At 41.1% G+C, this 21,449-nt stretch overlaps 1 protein-coding gene across 1 annotated transcript in view; it reads left to right on the forward strand.

Annotated features, from left to right (window-relative positions):
• Positions 1-2,769: 2,769 nt before the first annotated feature.
• OXCT1 (3-oxoacid CoA-transferase 1) overlaps positions 2,770-21,449 on the forward strand; it is a 134,103-nt gene continuing 115,423 nt past the window's right edge. The window contains exons 1-3 of the mRNA XM_072824756.1: positions 2,770-2,980; positions 10,662-10,770; positions 12,057-12,147. Of these exons, the coding sequence (XP_072680857.1) occupies positions 2,903-2,980; positions 10,662-10,770; positions 12,057-12,147 (278 nt within the window). The 5' untranslated portion in view covers positions 2,770-2,902. The remainder of the gene's footprint in view (positions 2,981-10,661; positions 10,771-12,056; positions 12,148-21,449) is intronic.

The following is a 21,449-nucleotide window of genomic DNA, read 5'->3' on the forward strand; positions in this document are numbered from 1 at the left end:
ATACTAAGTAATGCTTCAAAGAGCCTATGAAAATAACACATAGAAGAAGTAAATTAGGAGATGATGATTCGCATTATAAAACATTTACAGATTTATGTAAAATTTCAAATTTATGTCTTTCATATCCACTGGAGGAAAATTGTCTGTTTTACATATATTAACAAACCATTGTATATAAATGAAGTATACATACATTTTTTTTTTTAATGATTCAGATGACCTAGTTAAAGACTCCTATTAGTTAAACCAGTCAAACAACCTTTGAAAAACAAGTCTTCAGACTCCCCTGTTTATCAGCTTGGAGGAGTAAGTACTCCATCAAATGTGAGGGCAGGATGTCTTAACTTTCAGTAATGAGAGACGATGCTAATAAATAGTATTTTAAGATAATTTAAACAAAAAACCCTTAAGTAGAGAATGACAATTTACAATCTAACTTTGACAAATCGTTTGCATTCATTTGATAGAAAGGGGATATATATATATATATATATATATATATACACAGATAAGTGTATATATGTACATAAATAGCACATGATATGCATATATATACACACATGCATAAAATGACATAATACAAAATAAACTTCTCAATTGCCTCTTTGGAATCTGACCTTTTGTTTAAAAGCTTTGAATTCTTCCAATTTTTATGAATGTGTAAGTTAAGCTGTACAAGATTACACAAAGAAAAGTTTCCAGAATACATTTGCCACAAACTGTCCTTCAAAGCAAGGGGGAATTATTCTTATGAGTTCAGAAAAATTCATATATTCAAAAAGATAGGTTTTTACACAGACTAAAATTGCAATGGTTTTGTGGAACCAGGAGGGAAATGTGTGCAGAAGAATTTTTCTGTAATTTGTTCAAGACACTCCTATTATATCTAAAAAGTATAAAACACAGCATAGATCTGTCAAAAAAATAATATAGTGTCTTGACCACAGAGTTGTGAGACTGATTTTTTTTTTCCCACAAGAATTAGTCATACAGAGTACAAGACTTGAAAGGTGTGTCTTTAATTTAGCCAGAAGCAAGAGTGAGACCAGCCAAGAAAAGTGAATCATATGACCACAGTTAGACAAAGTTGCCAAAGTTGTTTTCCATTTCACATGCCCTCTGGAAGGGCAAAAGTGGAAAAGCAGACCCAATTATGAATGCTGGCTTTTTCACGTTCTGTGAGCTATAGTACAAGTAGCTGCTGTATGCTGTATTAGGACTACTAATGGAACTTAAGCTCTCATACCCGAGTTTTGCCTGTATCCAACTTAAGATGTGTTGAAAATATAGAGCATTACTAAGTTAATTTCTCCTAATGTAATTGGATAGTCTAACTTGGTATCCTATTCCCTCATTGGTTTTGATTAAAATAATAATATTCATGAGGGAAAAAGTTAATACAATAAATGGGCAAATGCATTTATGGACAGCCCAGAAACTGGATGGTAATTGTTCATTGCGTTAAAGTGTACTTGCTGGGGATCCCCGGGTGGCTCAGCGGTTTGGCACCTGCCTTTGGCCCAGGGCATGATCCTGGAGTCCCAGGATCGAGTCCCACATTGGGCTCCCTGCATGGAGCCTGCTTCTCCTCTGTGTCTTTGCCCCTCTCTCTATATGTGTCTCTCATGAATAAGTAAGTAAGTAAGTAAATAAATAAATAAATCTATCTTTAAAAAAATAAAAAATAAAAATAAAATAAATAAAGTGTACTTGCTAAGGAAGCCAAGGTCTCATTTAACAGATTTTTTTTTTCATTTAATTTCCTTGTGTGCTTTGCTTTGGTTCAATACTAACAGCCATATTCCCAGGGCCTGGTCCACACTTAGATAAGATCTTTACTGAGTTTCCACTTGGTCCATCCAGTCGGCTGAGTGCAGAGGTGGTTCTGAAGAAACTAGACTTGGCTCATGTCCTCAAGGGGTTGGTCAAAAGATAAGTCTTTGAGAGAACGTCTGTGCCATACCAATTCACAACTGCAACTTGAATAATGCCTGACGTTTATTTATTGTTTATAATGGAGCCAGAAGCTTCCCATGAATGATCTCATGTGAAACTTAGGGCAGTTTTGAGAGTCAAGATTTTCAGATAAGGAGAGGATCCGGAAGGTTAGGAAAGCTCTTACAATTAATTTACCCAGGGACAATGAAAGGGATATACACACTTGCATGCTTACATCTGCGGAGTAATCTTTGGAATTTCTGGGACTCAGGTGCCAGAAAGATCTTGAGAAACAGAGATTTGGATGATGGGGAAGAAGTGAAAGAAGGTCGCAGAGGCCCAGTCCCAACCTCATCTCTCTTGTCCAGATGCGATCTTGACCAGGCCTCCCGGCCCCACCTAATGGCAGACGGCTTGTGGCAGGTTTTTAGGGCGAACTTACTTTTTAACACGACTCAGCGCCCGATGCGGAGAAACGGAAGAAACGGGCACGCTGTGCGGCTGGGGTGCGGGAAGCAGGGGACCACGAGGGGGCACCCCTTTGCAACCCACACGGGAGCCAGCACGGTCTTGGAAGAGTAAGAGGCTTGAGCGCGACCCTGCGCCGCCCGAGCGCCAGCCCCAGCGCCAGCCCCAGCGCCAGCCCCAGCGCACTCCCGCGCCCCTCGGAGCTCGCCTGCAGGCGCAGGTGCAGGGCCCGGGGCGCCCGCAGGGCTGCAGCGCTCCCCCCCCGCCCCCCTCCATCCGCCCCCCGCCATCCGCCCCCGCTGCGCCCGGCAGACGCTCCCCCCCCGCCCCGCCCCGCCCCGCCCCGCCCGGCCCCTCCCAGCCTCGCGTCCCTCGCGACCTGCGCCTCCCGCCCGCGCCTCGAGCGCCCGCCCCCCTCCCTCCCGGGGCGTTGACGCGCCGGCGGCCGGGCCGCGCTCCCACCACTCACCCCTTCACGCGCGCTCCAGCCCGGAACATGGCGGCCCTCAAGCTCGTCTCCGCCGCGCCCCGGCTCCGCGCCTCCGCCCGCCTCTCCGGGGGCGTCCGGGCCAAGGTAAGGTGCCGGCGAAGGGGGCCCGCGCCCACGCTCCGCAGCCGCGGTCCCCGGGGCGCGCCGCCGTCGGCCTGGCCTCGCCGCTCCCGCTGCCTGCGCGCTGCTGCCGCTGCTGCACCCCCGCGCCCCCCGATACCCCCCGGCCCCGCGGCAGGGCCGGGCCGGGCCGGGGCCACGAGCGCGCCGAGACGCCGCAAGGGCCCCGAGGGCGGCCGCGTCCTCCCGGCCCGCATCTCCGCCACGCGGGGCTCGGGCGGGCAGGGGGGACGGCGGCGGGGCACGGGGCGGCACCCCGCGCTGGGGACCTGGGGACCTGGGGCGGCGCGGCCTCGCCGTGGAGGGGGCGGATGCGGGGCGTCGGGGGCTGCCACGCGGTCCCCTCCGCGACCTCCCGCACTGGGCTGCGCTGCACCGCGGCGGCGGCAGGGGGAGCCCGGGCTGGAGCGCTCGCCCCGGCCCCCCGGCCCCCGGCTCCCCGGCTCCCCGGCCCCCCGGCCCGGCCCGTGGGCTCGCGCGCGCCCTTGGGGCGCAGGCATCCCGGGGGAGCATTGCCATGTTCAAACTCGGAAGACCCTGTGCCGCCCCTACTGTCGGCGGCCCGCCGAGGGGTATCCAGCGGCTCTTTTCGCCGCGACTGCTGGTTGATGAGTGGGTGCCTTGTTTGGGGCTTTTTGCGGGGCTCTGTCGGGACCGGTACGCCCACGCTCAGGCTGGGTCCCGGGGTCGAGCCCTCCGAGGTCAGTCCTCGCCCCGACGTGCTGGGTCCTGGAGGGGACCCGTCCTAATCGCCAGAGCCTCTTCCTTGCCAGGGAAAAGAAGAAAAGTGTGCTGCTTAGTGGCGCATTAAATACTAGTTTGGAGCTTGAAAGCCTGCCTTGCACGAGGTGCGTCCTCAGAACTGCCGCGCGCCCCCTTTGCTCTGTCTCTCCCGCACCCAGTCTCTTATAACGATGAACACACAGGGGCCACCAAGTCCCTTAGGTAAATTCTAGGGGATGACTTAGAACTGGAACATTTTACTCGTAACTGCCTCTTAGGGAGCATTTTAGTAATTGCAGATAGCTTTGGATATGTAAATTATTAGAAGGGCACTTGACTGACCTTCAGTCACATTGCTGCGGTCGGTCGCTGAGACCTGCAAACCAGGGCATTGCCATACCCTTGGATCCTGGTCAAAAACATTCCATCTTTTGGAAGTTGGTTATTTGCCCAAGTGTAATTTTCTCACTTTTCTGTACTTTGGAATGGCATTAAACCACTCAGGAAGCCCAGCAACCCTCTTCTTAGGTGGCAGAGTTACAGATTAGAGGCTTCGTTGTGCCTCACTGAAAGTTGGTATCCGGGTTCAAACTTTCCCCTTTTCGGGTTTGATTATCACAGGTTCAGTGCCTGCTTTCAAGTGTTTCTTCATGCGTGGCACTTGGTGTCCCTGCTGGTAATTTAGTCCTAGAGTTCATCTCTAACTTGGCTTAAACTGGAACATTTGTGTGCTTGTTTAACTTTTTTCAAATTTATACATTGGCTTTAAAAAAAAAAAAAAGATTTTGTTTATTTGAGAAAGAGAGAGAGAGAGAGAGAACAAGCAGGAGGAGGGGCAGAAGGAGCCTACCAGCAGATTCCCCGCTGAGCTGGAGCCCAATGCAGGGCTCCATCCCCGGACCCTGAGATCATGACCTGAGCTGAAGTCAGACACTTAACTGAGCCAGCCACCCAGGCACCCTCACATTGACTTCCTAACAAGATGAAAGTTTCTGGTTGTTAGGGACGATATTATATGCCTTATTCTCCATCCCTCTCAACATTTCACACATACTTTCAGACATAGTATAGTCACTCAACACATGTTTAATACATGGATGAAAGAACCCTGTGAACAAACTGGGTAGTAACCTTGAGAATTTTTCTGCTAAAAATAATCAACAGCCCAAATGAGATGGTGTGTGTGTGTGTGAGAGAGAGAGAGTGAATGAATGAATGTGAGACAAGTCTCTCAAACTTTAATGAGCCTCAATTATCTGGAGGCTTTAGCAAACATGTTTCTGGGTCCATCTCCAGAGTTTCTGATTCAGGAGGTCCTGTGTAGAGCCTCATACTTTGCATAGATGAGTTCCCAGGTCTGAGGATTACATTTCAGAACCATTGGCATGGGCTTAGAGTTGAGTAGACTATCTGAAGTTATCTTTCTTCCTCCATTATTATTTCAGAGGCAGTATTTAATACTATTCTCCATTCACTGTGGAAAATTATTACTGGAAAAAGGTCCTGAAACTACCATCAACACTTTATCTACCTTCCTTCTTTGAACCTGTTTTTTCCTAGGTCTCTCTCCAATACCATTTTCCCCTGAGCTGCTGACCTGGTACAACTTAACAGGTCGACTCCACCTGAATGTCACTTAGTGCTTCAAGCTCTTTCTGACCCGGAGTGAACCATAACCCATATCCAGCCAGTGTGTAAGCTAGAAATCTTGGACCCCTTCTTTCCTTTCCTCTTTCTTCCACGTCTGGTCGATAATCAGTGTCATACATGCATCTTTTCCTGAAACTTCTTCGGGGTTGTCCTTGGCACTCTTTGCCAGCAACCATCTATTTCTTCCTTGTAGCTCCCCAGTGGGATATTAACATTTGTATTTAACTTTTTAATTGATTAATGACTGTTATCCTTGTTAGTTTGTAAGTTTCTTCAGTTCAGGAACTATGCCTGAAGTGGGTTTTTTGTTTTAACTCTGTATTCCAGTATTTAGCAGATTTGATGCAAAATGGACATTTTTAAACAAATGGATGAATGAAAGAATGATTTCCACTGTGACTTTCCTGTTTCAGGCTTTCATATAAGTTGTGACATCTCTGTTTCAAAAGTTTTGCTGTCCCTTCCTCATTGAAGGATGAAGTCAAAGTCTAGTGTTGTCCTTAAGGCCTTCTGCAGCCTGCCCCAGTCTCCCTTTCCAACCCGATCTTCACGAGCTTCTCTCCATGGGACCTGATCCTGCACATCCGAGCACACCGAGCCTTTTCACATCTCCGTATCTTTACTCATACTGCTTCTCTTTCTGGATTCCCCATCCTCATTAGTATTTTAACTCTTGGAAAATTCCTCAAGCTTTCTAACACACCAGGGAGAATGCATCATTCTTTCATCTGTGCTCCTTTAAAGTGCTGGGTATCACTTTCTTGTTGGAATAAAAAGAACATGTATGTTCCTTCGAAAACCAGCGACTACTTTAGAGAATTGGCCAAGTGACTAGTAACTGACTGTGAGTTCCTTGTGATTTGTTTATTCATATCATAAGTACATAACTGGTAGTGTTTAAGGTGAACAGTCTCTTGTTGACAGATTCTGGTCCAATAATGGACAGCTAAAGCATTTCAACACATGTCACCACCTCTGTTTGGCAATGATTGTGTATTCCCTTGCCAGGTGTGTAGGTATGTGTATCCACCTGTATATTACTGCCTTTTCTAACAGAGTCCTCTTCATTTCCCTCCATATGGCTTTTCCTCTCCACTTCTGTTTATCACATTTTGATGCTGGAGTGGGCAGTATCAATCTTTCTGTGTCCTGATTTATTTAACTGTAACGTGACAAGGTAAATATCACCGGGGTGTATATTTCCATATCATTAAGATAAGATTAATTTAAAAATAAAAAAGCAGTATGCTATATGGACTTTCCCTGAAAGACCTTCAACATGAAATGCATTTTTTCTAAAAAAAATTCTGGAGTATTGAATGACAAGAAAGAAATTTAGGCAAAAGAAAAAAATGATAGAAGTGATTAGAAAGAAGGAGATTCTGAATTTGGAAGTCATGAGATTTAGCCTCAGTAGTGGAATCAGACCTCAAATTCTAAATGTAAGAATTTGAACTAGAGGACAAAAGGTGAAGATGGAGAGAATTTTTAAAAAGAAAAATAGAAAAAAAATTTGTTATGTAAGAATTTTGATTATTTCTTATACCTCAGTACCTTGACTGTTCTTTAACAGTACAGTCATTATATGTCATTCCTCCAATGGTAATACCAGAAACTAGTGGCACCATAAAATGGAATTCTGCAGAAGGTGAGAGTGTGGAAATACAAAATGAAAAATATTACGTGGATGTAAAGGAAGACATTGGTGAAAAAAATCATCCCCAGGATACATAGATGGTGAAACTGCATAGTTCATTATTCTTCATTATTTTAGGTAACCTCTGCAGACTTGAAGGCTATTTATTTACTTGTGTGGCAGGTGGTGCTTGAGTCTTTTCACGTTATTGTTTTAGCATTTTAAAAGGTAGAGGTCAATTTTTAAGCAGTGTAGAGCTTCATTTGAATCAGGCATATACAAAAAAGAAGATATCTCCCCTACTCTGTCTTAGAGAGTATTGGCAGTGATGCTCCTTGACTCCCAGAGGCTGGGAGAATGGGAGAGAATGTGGGCAGAGAGGGAGCCTGTTCATAAAGCAAACGCAGAGGCTTTCTCTGCAATGCTGTCTGCGAGGCTTTCAAGCCTTGAAGAGCCACAGGAAACATCCTGGTGCAACTAGTTTCAGACATCCTTCCTCTTTGCCTCACTACCTGAATTCATACTGCTGGATTGCCCAGTGATCTTGGAATACTTAGAATGGCAAACCTGACTACAAACAAAATACACATATTAATCTTAAGGCTGGAACCCATTTTTCAAAACCCTCAACAAAGATGGCATGGATTAATTTCCCACCGCATAGGTCATGCTAAAAAAAATTCTTTGTAAAATCAGTAATACATGGCTATGTGTATAGGTAAGGTAAAAAGAGGAGGTTAAATATGAAAACTAAAGCCCAGTCAATGACAAGTTAATCTTACTGCCCTGGTAGGGAATAGAGATGGTTGCATCCCCCAAAGGAAGCTAGCATCCCCACGGTATCTGCTGTAGTACAAACACAGGGTTGAGCGACTCTGATATACCATTACTTAATCCTTACTACATCCTTAAGAAGCAACTGTCATCCTTTTGTAAGCTTCCCATCAGCACCCCCATGTTCAGATTTTGTAATTTTCTCAGTTTCATGCAATTGTGGCTGAATTTAAATTTGAAACAAGGGTATTTTGTCCCTAAGATTACTGGAATGTGGCCCATTATGTCACACTATTGATTTCTCAGCAAATAGATATCAAATGTCAATATAACCAATAGATAATGAAGGTCAACAAATGTTAACTGAATGTGTGAAAAATGAAAAAAAAATTGAAGTTGGGTATAAATTCTTCATTAACCTGAGCCATTCTCACATTCCCTGTAGACATTTCATTTTTATTTCTTTTAGCTTTTGATTATCTGGATAAATGTGAAATACTTGAGTCTTTTTAAAAATACTTCTGAAGTATTTTTTTAAAAGATTTTACTTATTTGAGAGAGAGAAAAAGAGCAAGTAGGGAGAAGAGCAAAGGGAGAGGGACAAGGAGACTCTGCGCCCAGTGCAGAGCCCATCATGAGGCTCTAGCTCATGACTCTGAAAATGTGACCTGAACTGAAATCAAGAGTCAGATGCTTAACCAATTGAGCCACCCCAGTGCCCCCTTCTGAGGTAATTTTTTAAGGTGTGGGACAAACATTTCAATAATTTCTGTTTGTAATGAGAAAACTAATTATCAGCCAAAACAAAGCAACAGAATTCCTAACAAGTTTTGTTTTTCCTTGTGAATCCAAAAAGCGTCCTGGATCCATAGGAGAAATGACTTTTCTTTTGACTTCTCTACAGGACTCATGTTTCTTAGTCAATAGGTAGTTCAGAGTGACTGCACCCCCCTGACTACTTAAGGGTAGATGAGTTCTTTTATTTTCTTCCTCCGGCTGACGCCCTGACTCTTAACCACTTTTTTTTGGTCTTTTTGTGTTGTTTTGTTTTTTGGTAAGAGATAAGGTTAGCATTTATTTATTTATTGCATGTTTTTGCATCTTTGATTTTTTTCCAATTTTATTGAGGTATAATGGACAGAACAACATTCTATCAGTTTGAGGTATACAGAGGAATGACTAGATTTGTCCTTCACTGTTTAGAAAAGGTAATGACAGTAGAGTTCTTCATGAAAAAATAGAGTACTCAAAGATTTGTTAATCTGTAAATAATCAAATAAAAGTAGAATAAGATTAAGGACTTTTAAAAAACATGGAGAGGAGCATTTTGTGGTAGAGGATGCTGTCATGAAGGCTAAAACCTGGGATCTGCTCCTGCTTTAACAGTGTTGGATACATTACAAGATCTTGCTCAGCTTCAGAAACCTGACCTGTGAAATGAATTGTTTAGATACAGTATGTGTTGTTGTTTTTTTTTTTTTTTTTCTATTTTTGAGAAGATAACCTTGACTTTTTATTTTACGATTCATCTTTTGGCCTCGTTATTGAGGTTTTCGAACTTTTAATTTCCAAGATTTAAAAAAATATATTTGTGCGTGTACATGTGTGTTTAAACAGAATCCGATAAACACCTTGGTACTGAGGATAGGACAGAGCAGTAAGCTCTCTGCAGCTCAAGCTTGTTCCTTGCTAGCTCTGCCTCTACTTATTTCCTGGTGGTGTGCCAGGATAGACCACTCTGTTTGCCAGACCCGAACTAAGGTTGAATTTAAGGGGACAAAAGTCATCCATGAAACCTCTGCCTTTGCATGTCTCATTTGACTTTCAGTATCGTCCTCTTGAAATAGGCTTATTAGACACTTTCTGTGAAAGAAATTTATAGAGGAAGAAAAGAATGCTAGAAACTCAATAATGCCTTTACCTTGATCCCATAGAATGTCAAAGACTGATAAGGCCCTGTGTGAGCTTACATTTACCGACTTGTTAAGGTGACAGCATCTGAGGAGTCAGGAGCCTTTCTCTTCGCTCCCTCTCTTTTTAGGTTGAATATATAATAAGAATGAAGGAGAGGTGATATTTATTATGGATGGTTACAACTCAGTCAACTCTAGTTTTCTCCTATCCATTTTTCAGATGAAATATAAAGAGGGAAACTGTTTAAAACTGATGATGAATGTTCACTAGATAACCTGTTTTGCACCAACTAGATCACTGTGGTATGACTAGCCATGCCTCCCTCACAAATAATCGTTTACTACTTTACTCAGCAAATACAAACCTAAAGCCCCATGGGGGAATGGGTCTTTTTGTGTACTGTTCATTATTTGTCCCCTTAGGAGGCATTTGCTGACCTAAGATTGGGTTAGGGGCCCAAGTATGTATTTGTATTTTGGTCACACTGTATTTGATGTTCTACAGAGCAGCAGTCATGTCTTAATATTTACTAGATGGCAGTAAACAGAAGCAGAATTGACACATAGTACGTTCTCAGTGAGTATTTGTTGACCAAATGCAAGGTTAGCTCACTATCAGAAACTGATGATTGATACCATCATTATTGTGAATTTGAGTCCCAGTTCATCAGCTATCCACTTTCAGTCTTTGGCCATATATGACACAGTTTTCATTTATACAATGGAAGAGAAGACATCCACCGTGATCACAATGGGATTCGGTGATAATCTATGGAGAGAGTATGTCCTTGTTACTCTAAAGATGAATTGCTTGCAGCCCCACTCTTTGTTTCAAAGAGCAGATAGTAAAGTTATCCTTGTATATGTAAAAAAGCAAATACGTTGGTATACATGCAAAATATAGTATCTCCAAATGATTTTCACTTACAATTTTTTAAAAATGTTTTAGGGATGTGTTTGCTACTTTTCAACCAGCACACGTCGCCATACCAAATTTTATACAGATCCAGTGGAAGCTGTAAAAGACATCCCTGATGGTGCAACAATACTGGTTGGTGGTGAGTAGTAGTACTGTTTTCCTTTTGGTAATGGTAACGTCCTTATGTTTTTAGCAAAGCGGGGAAATCAGAGTGGCAAAGCTGTGGAGATTAGAAATGCCAATTATTTTATTGCTGATTATTATTTTTATGAATAAAAATTTATTGCATATTATATAATTATTTTATCAGTGTCCTCATCTTGAAAATTTAGCAAGGTTTAGCACTTAATGTTTTACTTTTTCCTTTTGTGTTTCTTTTTCTATTATTTTGAAAAGCCAAAGCTTTAAATGATGATATCTCATTAATAGGTTTGAAAACACTCCTAGATCCTTGGGAATTCTACTTAACTTAAAACATTTGCACTGATCTCATTAGCTCTTACCCAGCCACTCCTTTTGTCATTCCTCATCCTAGGAGATAGAAGGCACATAAGCATCTATCTGTTGTTAAGCTTCTGGGTTCTGTTGTTGCACCCTGTTTGGAATGTCTTTTATTTTTTTATTTATTTTGTTTATTTTTTTAAAAAGATTTTGTTTATTTGAGAGAGAAAGGAGAGCATGAGCAGGGAAATGGGCAGAGGGAGAAGCAGACTTCTCTGCTGAGCAGGAAGCTTGATGTGGGGCTTGATCCTGGGACCCCAGGATCATGACTCGAGCTAAGGGCAGGTGCCCAACCAACTGAGTCACCTACTTGCTTCTGGAATGCCTTTTAGAACCACTGTCTCACACTCATTAAATTTGCTGCCTAATTCTTATAATTTTTTTTGTTTGTTTATTTTATTTCTAGGCTTTGATCCCAGGAATCTAGGCTTATTTTTAGGACTGCTGTTCATTCATTCATCCATTCAACTGATCAGTCATAGAATGTTCCTTTTAAACTCAATACTATTTGACAAATTGTGGAAGCTATAAAGAAATAAAAGTCATTGTTCTAGGCTTCTGATTCTGCAAAATCTATTCAGGCACATGAAACAAACATGTTGAAAAAAGTTAAAAGGTTGAATTATAAAGTTGGGTAGTAGTAGATGTGTAGTTAAGTGCAAGATGTGCAGCATGTAGCCATATTAACTGGTTGAGCTTGGCTTTATTCTTATGATTTAAGGATTTGATGGTTATATCTGGTGCTATCTAATGGTGCAAAACATTTGGGTAGTTACTGAGTTGCTGAGATACAGCTATACATTTCGCTTAGTAGACCTAATAATGTGTTTTGTATTTTTTTTCTTTTTTATGGAAAAAGATAACCTACATTTCCCTAAAAGAATGTTACCATTTTCACAAATTGTTTGTCTTTTTCACTTACAGGTTTTGGGTTATGTGGAATTCCAGAGAATCTCATAGGAGCCTTACTGAAGACTGGAGTCAAAGAGCTGACTGCAGTCAGCAACAATGCAGGGTAAGTGTGCATATTTGTAACATGTGGCTTGAAAAAGATGACACTTCTTTATAATATTCATATAAAATTTATGAATGAAATGAAAATTGTCCTCATGAGCAATATGCACAAGCATCAAAAGACAGTTTTTAACAAGCTCAAAAGTTGGAGGTTACATTTCTTGAAATATTTTTGATACCACCCTTCATAATCATACATAAATCATATTTGCATAAATGTATATCTTAATCTGATATGCTTTTATTTTTCTAAATTTTAAATATATTGTTAAAATATATATACTTTCAATTTAAATCTTGCATTTTATAATTTAGAGACTTCTCTTTATATTACATTATTATAGATCGTTATGTATAGAGGATAATTTCAAATAGTTTGAAATCTGTTTCAAGTTTTTTAGTTATGCCATATTCTATAGGATATATAAGGATATCATTAATCATTAAAAATGTTGCTGGTTTTGGTGGAAGGAGGATATGCAACCAGCACAGTAGGATCTCCTATCAAAATGGTTAACATAGCCAAAACATTTTAATAATGACATATATATCAAGATATATTCTGTTATGAAGAAAAAAAGCTACTTCTCTATAAGATGATAAATTATCAGCTCTCTCTCAACAATGAAAGACTTTAAAGATCTTTAAAAAAAAAATTAAAAATTAGGGGCTCCTGGGAGGCTAAGTTGGCTAAGTGTCTGACTCTTGATCTCAGCTCAGGTCTTGATCTTAGGGTGGTGAGTTCAAGCCAGGCACTAGGCTCCATGTTGGGTGTGGAGTATAGTTGAAAAAAAAAAAAGTTAGCTATATATTGGCAGTTTAGCCAAGCATCATAAGTACAATTTAGAAAAATAATAATTATTTAGGACATGGACCTGATCCTAATTTTTTGCTCAATTTTCCTTTGTTAAGTTTATTTAAGCTGTTATTTGCATTTCTCACCTTTTCTCTGCATATCCACAGTATTCCCATTTTTCAGGATCTGCCTTGAGTTCCTTTCTGAGTTCCTTTGGATACTTCTGGCTTTTCTCTGTATACTGAATTGTGTTCATTCTCCAATATATATTATGGACTGATTGTTTTGCTTATAGTTTTCTTTTCCCCATTGTGCTGAGCCTCAGGCTCAGTACAGAGTAGTGGAGCTGGATGGGACTGTAGAGATCATCTGTTCCAGTTCCCTCATTTGTAAATAGAGAAGTAACTTGTTCATGGTCACTTGACATTTCTTAAACACATCCTGTGCCACTTGAGCTTACTTTGTATTTATTAAAAATACTTTTGACTATCAGTACTTTGTTTCCAGATAGCTCAGTGCTTACAAGGGATGGTGTAAATCAACATAAATTCTTGATATAGCGTAAATACTGATAACAGTCATCGTTGAACACAAAGAAGGCATTTTGCACATGCTCATTGGCAGTTTATTGTCTTAATTAGGTGGGTTTAAACCCTAGAGGTCTATAGCAATGAGGGCTTTGTTTTGGCTATTAGAGTCAGATAAATGAGGAAAACTTACACCATTGCTTTGTGGGAGAACCAAAGACAGTTGGAATTATTGAGTAAATAGAAATTAGAAGTAATACCTGCTTTCTTGGGGCACCTGGGTAGCTCAGTTGGTTAAGCATCTGACTCTTGATTTTGGTTCAGATCATGATTTTAGGGTCCTAGGATTGAGCACTGTGGGCTCTGTGCTTGGAGTGGAGTCTGCTTGTCCTTCTCTGCTCCTCCTCCTTAATACTTTTCATTTAGAAAAAGGCCTTTTATGGAAGGATCTGCCTGTGTTGGAAGATTTTCCAAAGCTAGGGACTTCTGATTGTCTGTTTTTGTTTTCTTTCCTTTTTGATTATCAACCTTTTGGCCATGAGGTATCACTCACCTTGCTGTGGAGTATTAACTATTATCTTGATGAGAAAAACCTTCTCCCCTAGGATCACTCAGATAAATCAGTACTTGATATGGATTGATTAGGAAGGTGGGAAAAATTGAAAACCTGCTTTTCATTGATTTTTTTAAAAGACTTTACATAAATTACAAACCTGTATGAACCAAAAATTTTTCAGTAAACTATATATGTCAACGAATTAAATTAGAGAAGGGAGGAATACATGTATTAATCACGCTCATTTCCTCATGACAAAATTATTTTTTTTAAGGATTTTTTTATTCATTCATGAAAGACAGAGAGAGGCAGAGACATAGACAGAGAAGCAGGCTCCTTTTAGGGAGCCTGATGTGGGACTTGATCCCAGGACCCTGGGATCACGACCTGAGCCAAAGGCAGACATGTAAACACTAAGCCACCCAGGTACACCATGGCAAGATTATTTTAGATTATAGTTCTTCAAAGTGGGAATTGAGACAGCTCCAAGGACAGCCCAGCTTCCATGTGGAAGCCTAGTTAAGTACAATGTGATGATGTGTGTGTGTGTCTGTGCTGGTGGTTGCAGTACTATTACTTTTATGTGGTATTACGTAAATCAGCTATGGGAATTTTATGAGAACCCAATGAGCAGTTTTCTCCTACACCAGTGGTTTTGAACCACTAGATAAAGGCAGGTGGCTTCTTTGCAGTGCCGTCTCTATTATTTGTTGAGGCAGGTGCAGCTCTGAATGGAGAACTGTAGGCCAACTTGTCTGATATAAGCATTTCCCCAAGATTAGATTATTTTGTCTAATAGTGGAGGACTAACCACTTCCTGGGATGTATACTTGAACTTCTCTGCTCAGCTCATGGAAGGGAGTATTCACTTGTTCCATATAACTGTGTCATAAATTAATGCTCTATCCAAATATACCATTTTTCTTTTGATAGTCTTGTTATTATCAGAGTAAATATAAACTGTAACTGAGATTTAAGTATGTCTAAAATGAGAAGAAACAAGAAAAATACAATTTGGTAAATAGTTGCAAATTCATTTGTATTAGAATTTTGTTTTGACAAGAATTTCCAGTTAATGAGATTTTAGATTCAGAAAAAGAAAAATATTTGTGGAACATTTATGTCTCCCATGAAATATTGTTTTGCTTTACATGAATATATCTCTTTATTAATTCTTGGCTTTAGACTTCTTTTAACCACTAAAATGTTTGAAATCTGCATTTGTTGTACTATACGAGAATGGTCAAATCTCTCTTTAGGTGTACTAGGAAAATGTTGGCTCCTAAATAAAGGCAAGCAAGGTAATCTCTTTGAAAGTCCATCAAAATTATCTTTGATATCAAAGAACTGCAAGATGTTTTAATATACACGTCTGTTAGAAAGGGCATGTTTCTCATTTGCAAAAGATGACATGTGTCTGTCTTCTTTCTTTATATTGTAAGGGCTTTGCCTTTTTTATTTTTGTATCATCAGTGTCTGATCCACAGTAAAGAAGGGATGCATGTTTGCTGAATATGTGAATTGAGAAGTATGTGGCAAGAAAGACACTCTTATTATAAGCTACCCAACAGCATGTTTTGAGGCATAAATACTAACTCTGTACCTGGTCAGGGAGTAGCTTGGGCTGAGCATCTTAAGCACTGCTTGGTTGCCATACCAGGTTGCTAGTCCAAAAAAGAGAGCAAAGCCAAATATAGCTAGTTTCCAGAGCCAAGATCAACAAATAAAGAGAGGTCATCTCTAAACAGAGCCAAGTTCAAATGTGTTGAAAAGCCAAACAGATCCATGAGAGAGCAGTTAGAAAAATCTCTGAAGTCAGTGAATTGGGCAGGTACATTCTGGTGTATCATATGGACCTATATACATGGAGGGAGTTTAAAGTATTTGAAACTACAGAAAGCAACTGGACTGTATCCACTCTCATGGATTATTTTATTGTAATGACTTTATTTAGATAGGGCTCCGGAGCATATCAATGGTACTCTCATATTGGGTAACTGAAGAGAGTTTACCAAAGGGACTCTCTTTAAAGGAAAGGTCAGGTTGAGGGAAAACAACATGAGTATTGAAGTACCCTGAGTTAGTAACAGGAGAGCGGTTACCACCAGCCTTAGGCCTGAAGAGTGAGGGGAGGAAGCTGCCAACACCTGCAGGTAAGCTTTACAGAGAGGGCTGTCCAGTGTGCTTCAGCTTGCCAAGGAGGGAGTCGGGGGAATCGAAATCCTGACATCCTTCTCACACCTGAATCCCTTGCCATAGGGCAAGGTATTCAGTCTACACATCAGCCGTTCTAGCATAGGGCAAGCTGGAGATTGGCAAAATAGAAAATATCCAGCATAAGGATGCGGTGATTTTTATTTTTTGTTACAGATGAGCCAGTGAGGAGGGGGAAAGTGAAATCAAGTAATAAATTCATTCAACAAATGTTCCATAAGTGTTTGTGTAGTACCTCTATATGTTGTGTAGACTTTTAGGTGGTTGGGAGTACAGAGGGGAACAAAACCAAGTTCCCTGCCTCATGGACCTTATATGCTAGTGTAAGGAGAGGCAGACAATAAATAGCAAACATAACAAATAAGTAAAATTTCCAGTATGTTATAGTCTATGGAAAAAAAAGAAAAAAACAAGGGGACTGGAAGGATGAAAGTGGAGGGGCAGGTTTCAGTATAAAATCCGGCAATAAGGGAAGGACTCATTGAGGGGACAGTTGACCAGAGATTTGAAAGAAGTGAGGGGTGAGTCTCTTCTGGGGAAGAGTTTCAGAGACAGAGAAAGGCCAGTGCAAAGGCCCTGGGCAGTATGCCTGGTGTGTTTGCCGGGGTAGCGAGGAGCTCAGCAGAACAGCGAGCAGAAGGGAAGTGGGAGGAATGAGGTCTGAGATGTCAGGAGCATCCCATCTCTGGAGCCCTGCAGGGCTGCTCTAGAGACCTCTGCTTTTACATGAGTAGATGAATGCCATTGCAGTGTTTGAGCAGAGCAGAGATGTGACTGGACATATTTTGTTTTGTACTTAATCGTTTTGGCCACCATTTTGTGAGTGGATCTTAGGGGGCAGGAGTAGAAGCAGAGGAGTTGGCTATATTTAGGCAGGAGATGGTGTAGGTCACACAGGAGGAAGTGAGAAATACTCCCATTCTGAATGGATTCTGAAGATACAGTCAGGATTTTCCGATCTAGTTGGTAGTGTGAGAGAAGGGACAGATCACTCCATTACTTTTTTACTAAAGATCTGCAAGGATGGGAAGGATGGGGCAGGCTGCAGGAGCCGCTGAATTTAGGAGAATGGAATTGTTCACCTGAAGAACTGAAGGCCCGGCAAGGTATTAATTAGAGGTAGGTAAAAAACAGTGAGAAGGCATAGTTTATGAAGTGTGGGGAACTACTTTTCCAACAGAGACAGGTAATCTGTAGTGATGTGGAGCCCTCTAGTGGACAAGCATATTATTAATCTTCCAAGAATTCTCTGCATATTTCACAAGTACACCCTGGAAAATACCTGTTTGGGCTTTAGTTTTCTTCTGAAACAAGCAAGAATCAATCATGTAGGCATTCCTTTTATATTCATGGTGAGTCAGAAACATTATTAGATTCAGAATTGGAAGGTTAGAACTATAAACAAGTTTAGCAAATGGTTGACGGTTACCTGGACTACGTTGAGGTATTCAGTGTGTTTGGACCTCCTGGTCTAGGTTAGAGGCTTGGAAATGATACATCCTGGGAGGTAGGAGTCTGTTGAGTGGGGATGGGCACTTGTGGGCACGAGGAGTGTGAGGATGGACAGTGAAGCGAAGGTGGGAGAAAAGGAGGTTGTTAGGAGAAATGTCCATGGTTTGTCACACAGGGTACCGTACCGTCCCTCTCCAGGTCAAACATGGTGTGTCACTAGGAATTATAGACTAATATCCCACTAGTCCGTTCTCCCACTGTGTTCCACTGCCAAAGCCAGAATTCTGGAGTGGGTCAGCCTCTACATCAGGATGGGCAACAAACCTATGACTTTTTTCTCCCCAAATAGTACTTGAATTGTCCCATTTCTCTATTCCTATTGGGGCTACCTTAGTTCACACCCTCATCTTTGCCTGTTTGGATAATTTCCAGCCTCTTAACTGATCTCCCGGCCTTTTGTCACTGAATCTCTCCCAATTAATTATACACTCTCTTACTTTCTACTTAAAATTATCCACAGGGTCTCCCATATCCTTCAGGATGTAATAGTCCTTTCTTGGTGTGGCTCACGCAACAGGTCGCACGCTGGCCTGCCTTCTACCTCTTTTGCTCACTTCTGCTTCCAGTCCACACTACAGTCACACTTAATACGGAGCCCATCAGACCACTGTGCACCTTTGTGAAGCTGCTCATCTGCGTTTCTGGCTCGCTGCTTCCACACTCTACACTGCTCTCAAAAGAATTTTCTTCAGCTCTGTTCAAGTGTCGTTTTCCATGAGCCTTTTTCCGGACCTCTTTCTCCTCTCAGTTGGGCGACCTTCAGTGTTCTCATTACACCTGATGCAGACCTCTCTTGGCATGTCTCTCCTTCTGTTGTAATTATAGGTTTACATGTTACATGTTACTTGGGTCATGATTCTGGAGTCCCGGGATGGAGTCCCGCATGGGGCTTTCTGCATGGAGCCTGCTTCTCCCTCTGCCTGTGTCTCTGCATCTCTCTCTGTGTCTCTCATGAATAAATAAAATCTTTTAAAAAAATGCTTTGCCATAGTATATAATAAAGAGTAACACAAAAATATGATCCTGTCACAGATATAAAGTTTGAAGGATTTTTACAGGCTGCCGACCTATGTAACCAGCCCCAAGTTCTTTAAATGGAACATGACTGGTACCCTAGAAGGTCTCCCTCACACTCCTGCGAGTCACTGTTTTCCTTTCCCACCACTGAACTTAACTATTATCCTCATTTCTGATCTTATCCATTAGTTTTGTGTGACTTTGAACTTCATGCAAAAGGAATAATTCACTAAATACTCTTTTGTGGTTCTTTGGCTCAACATTTTGCATGTGGGAGTCCTCCATCCTTGCCAGGGGTTGTAGCTGATTCCTTGTCACTGCTGTGGAGTATTCCATTGTGTGCTCCCACCATAGTTTGTTCTGTGGTAGAGTAGTCCTGCCTATGTCTCTGCATCTCTCACAGATAAATAAATACAATCTTAAAAAAAATGTGGTTGGGATCATTTGACATTCCCCTCTTCTGTATGAGAGTGCTGGGTATTCTTGCCAATGCTTGGTAGTTCCTTCTTTTTTTTTTTTTTTTAAGATTTTATTTATTTATTCATGAGAGACACAGAAAGAGACAGAGACACAGGCAGATGGAGAAGCAGGCTCCATGCAGGGAGCCCGATGTGAGACTCGATCCCGGGACTCCAGGATCACACCCTGAGCCAAAGGCAGATGTGCTTAACTGCTCAGCCACCCAGGCATCCCAGTTCCTTCTTATTTTATTTATTTTATTTTATTTTATTTTATTTTATTTTATTTTATTTTATTTTATTTATTTTATTTATTTTATTTTATTTTATTTTATTTTATTTATTTTATTCTATTTTATTTTATTTTTGTTTTTTATTTTTTATTTTATTTTATTTGTTCATGATAGACATAGAGAGAGAGAGGCAGAGACACAGGCAGAGGGAGAAGCAAGCTCCATGCAGGGAGCCCCACGTGGGACTCGATCCCAGGACTCCAGGATCACGCCCTGGGCCAAAGGCAGGTGCTAAACCGCTGAGCCACCCAGGGATCCCCTCCTTTTTTTAATATATATATTTATTCTTTCATGTTTACAGTAGTGTCTCTGTGGTTTTCACCCTATTTTTTTTAACTAGTTTTATAGCTTAAGTGTACTTCATTACCTGAGAACTGCTTTCTTTAAGTGGCTAGAGTAGTTTTGAAACTCTTGAAGAGCATGATAAAGTGGAAAGGTATTCAGTCAATTATTAATCTGTCACATTGACTTTGCTTGAAATTCTAGGTTTGGGGACGCCTGGGTGGCTTAGTGGTTGAGTGTCTGCCTTTGGCTCAGTATGTGATCCCAGGGTTCTGGGATCAAGTCCCACATAGGGTTCCCCACAGGGAGAGTACTTTTCCCTCTGCCTGTGTCTCTGCCTCTCTCTCTGTCTCTGTCTCTCATGAATAAATAAATAAAATCTTTTTTAAACAAAAGAAATTCTAGATTTATTTTGCTTTGGAAAAGAATAGAAATAAAACAGGCACAGACTTAGAAACCTTCACTTAATGAAAAAAGCCAACAGTACATGCACCATTTCTAAGAATAAATTGAACTCCGATGTGTCAATGTAGGCTTATCCTGGGTAACAAAATGTACCACTCTGGTGAGTGATGTTGAGAATAGGGTAGGCTGTGCATGTGTGGGAACAAGGGTATATGGGGAATCTCTGTACCTTCCTCTCAGTGTTGTCATAAGCCTAATGTTGCTCTAAAAAAATGTAGTCTTAAATGAAAAAATCTTAAAAAGAATGAATTGAACTCCAACTTAGGTAGAGGTACTAAACTGTATTACATGTAACTTAGCAGATAACAGCATTATTCTTGCTGCCTGTAAACTTTTCACTGATTTGTGATTAATTTCCTGATTTTTTATTATTTTATTTTTTATTTTTTTTAATTTATGATAGTCACACAGAGAGAGAGAGAGAGGCAGAGACATAGGCAGAGGGAGAAGCAGGCTCCATGCACTGGGAGCCCGACGCGGGATTCTATCCCGGGTCTCCTGGATCGCGCCCTGAGCCAAAGGCAGGCGCCAAACCGCTGCGCCACCCAGGGATCCCAATTTCCTGATTTTTTAAATTAAAAATGTTTAAGCATTTTTAAATCTTCAGCTAAATATCTATGATAAAGGGAAAATGTTCATAGTTATTTATGATTTGGATTTGTATTTCCAATGTATGCTGTTCTTTTCTAATTTAATTTACTTATTTATTTCAAAGAGTGTGCTTGGGCTCTCATGAGAGGGGTAGAAGCAGAGGGAAAGAGAATCTCAGGGAGACTCCTCCCTGAGCACAGAGTCGGATACGGGGCTCAATCTCACAGACACTGAGATCATGACCTGAGCTGAAATCAAGAGTCAGATACTTAACCAATTGAGCCACCCAGGTCCTCCCTGTTCTCTTTTTTAAATATGAGAATGCCTTGTTCACTTTTTAGGACAGAATGAATTCCTCTGTTTGAAGCCAGTGGAGGTTATTAGAGTGGCATTGCCTTTGCATTTACATTTTTTTTCATAGCAGAGGGCAAGATCCAGTTTGCTTGTCTTCTACACTAGTATTACTTGGGAGCAGTGGAAAGAGTGAAAGGTGCAGGCCAACTTTTAGGATTGGAGTGGATTTGAATACCAGCTACGTCACTTACTACCCAGGATATCTGTGGGCAGAAATCACTGAAAGGCTTTTGAGCTT

This window comes from Canis lupus, chromosome 4, assembly GCF_048164855.1.
Source record: "Canis lupus baileyi chromosome 4, mCanLup2.hap1, whole genome shotgun sequence".
NCBI classification, from domain to species: Eukaryota; Metazoa; Chordata; class Mammalia; order Carnivora; family Canidae; genus Canis; species Canis lupus.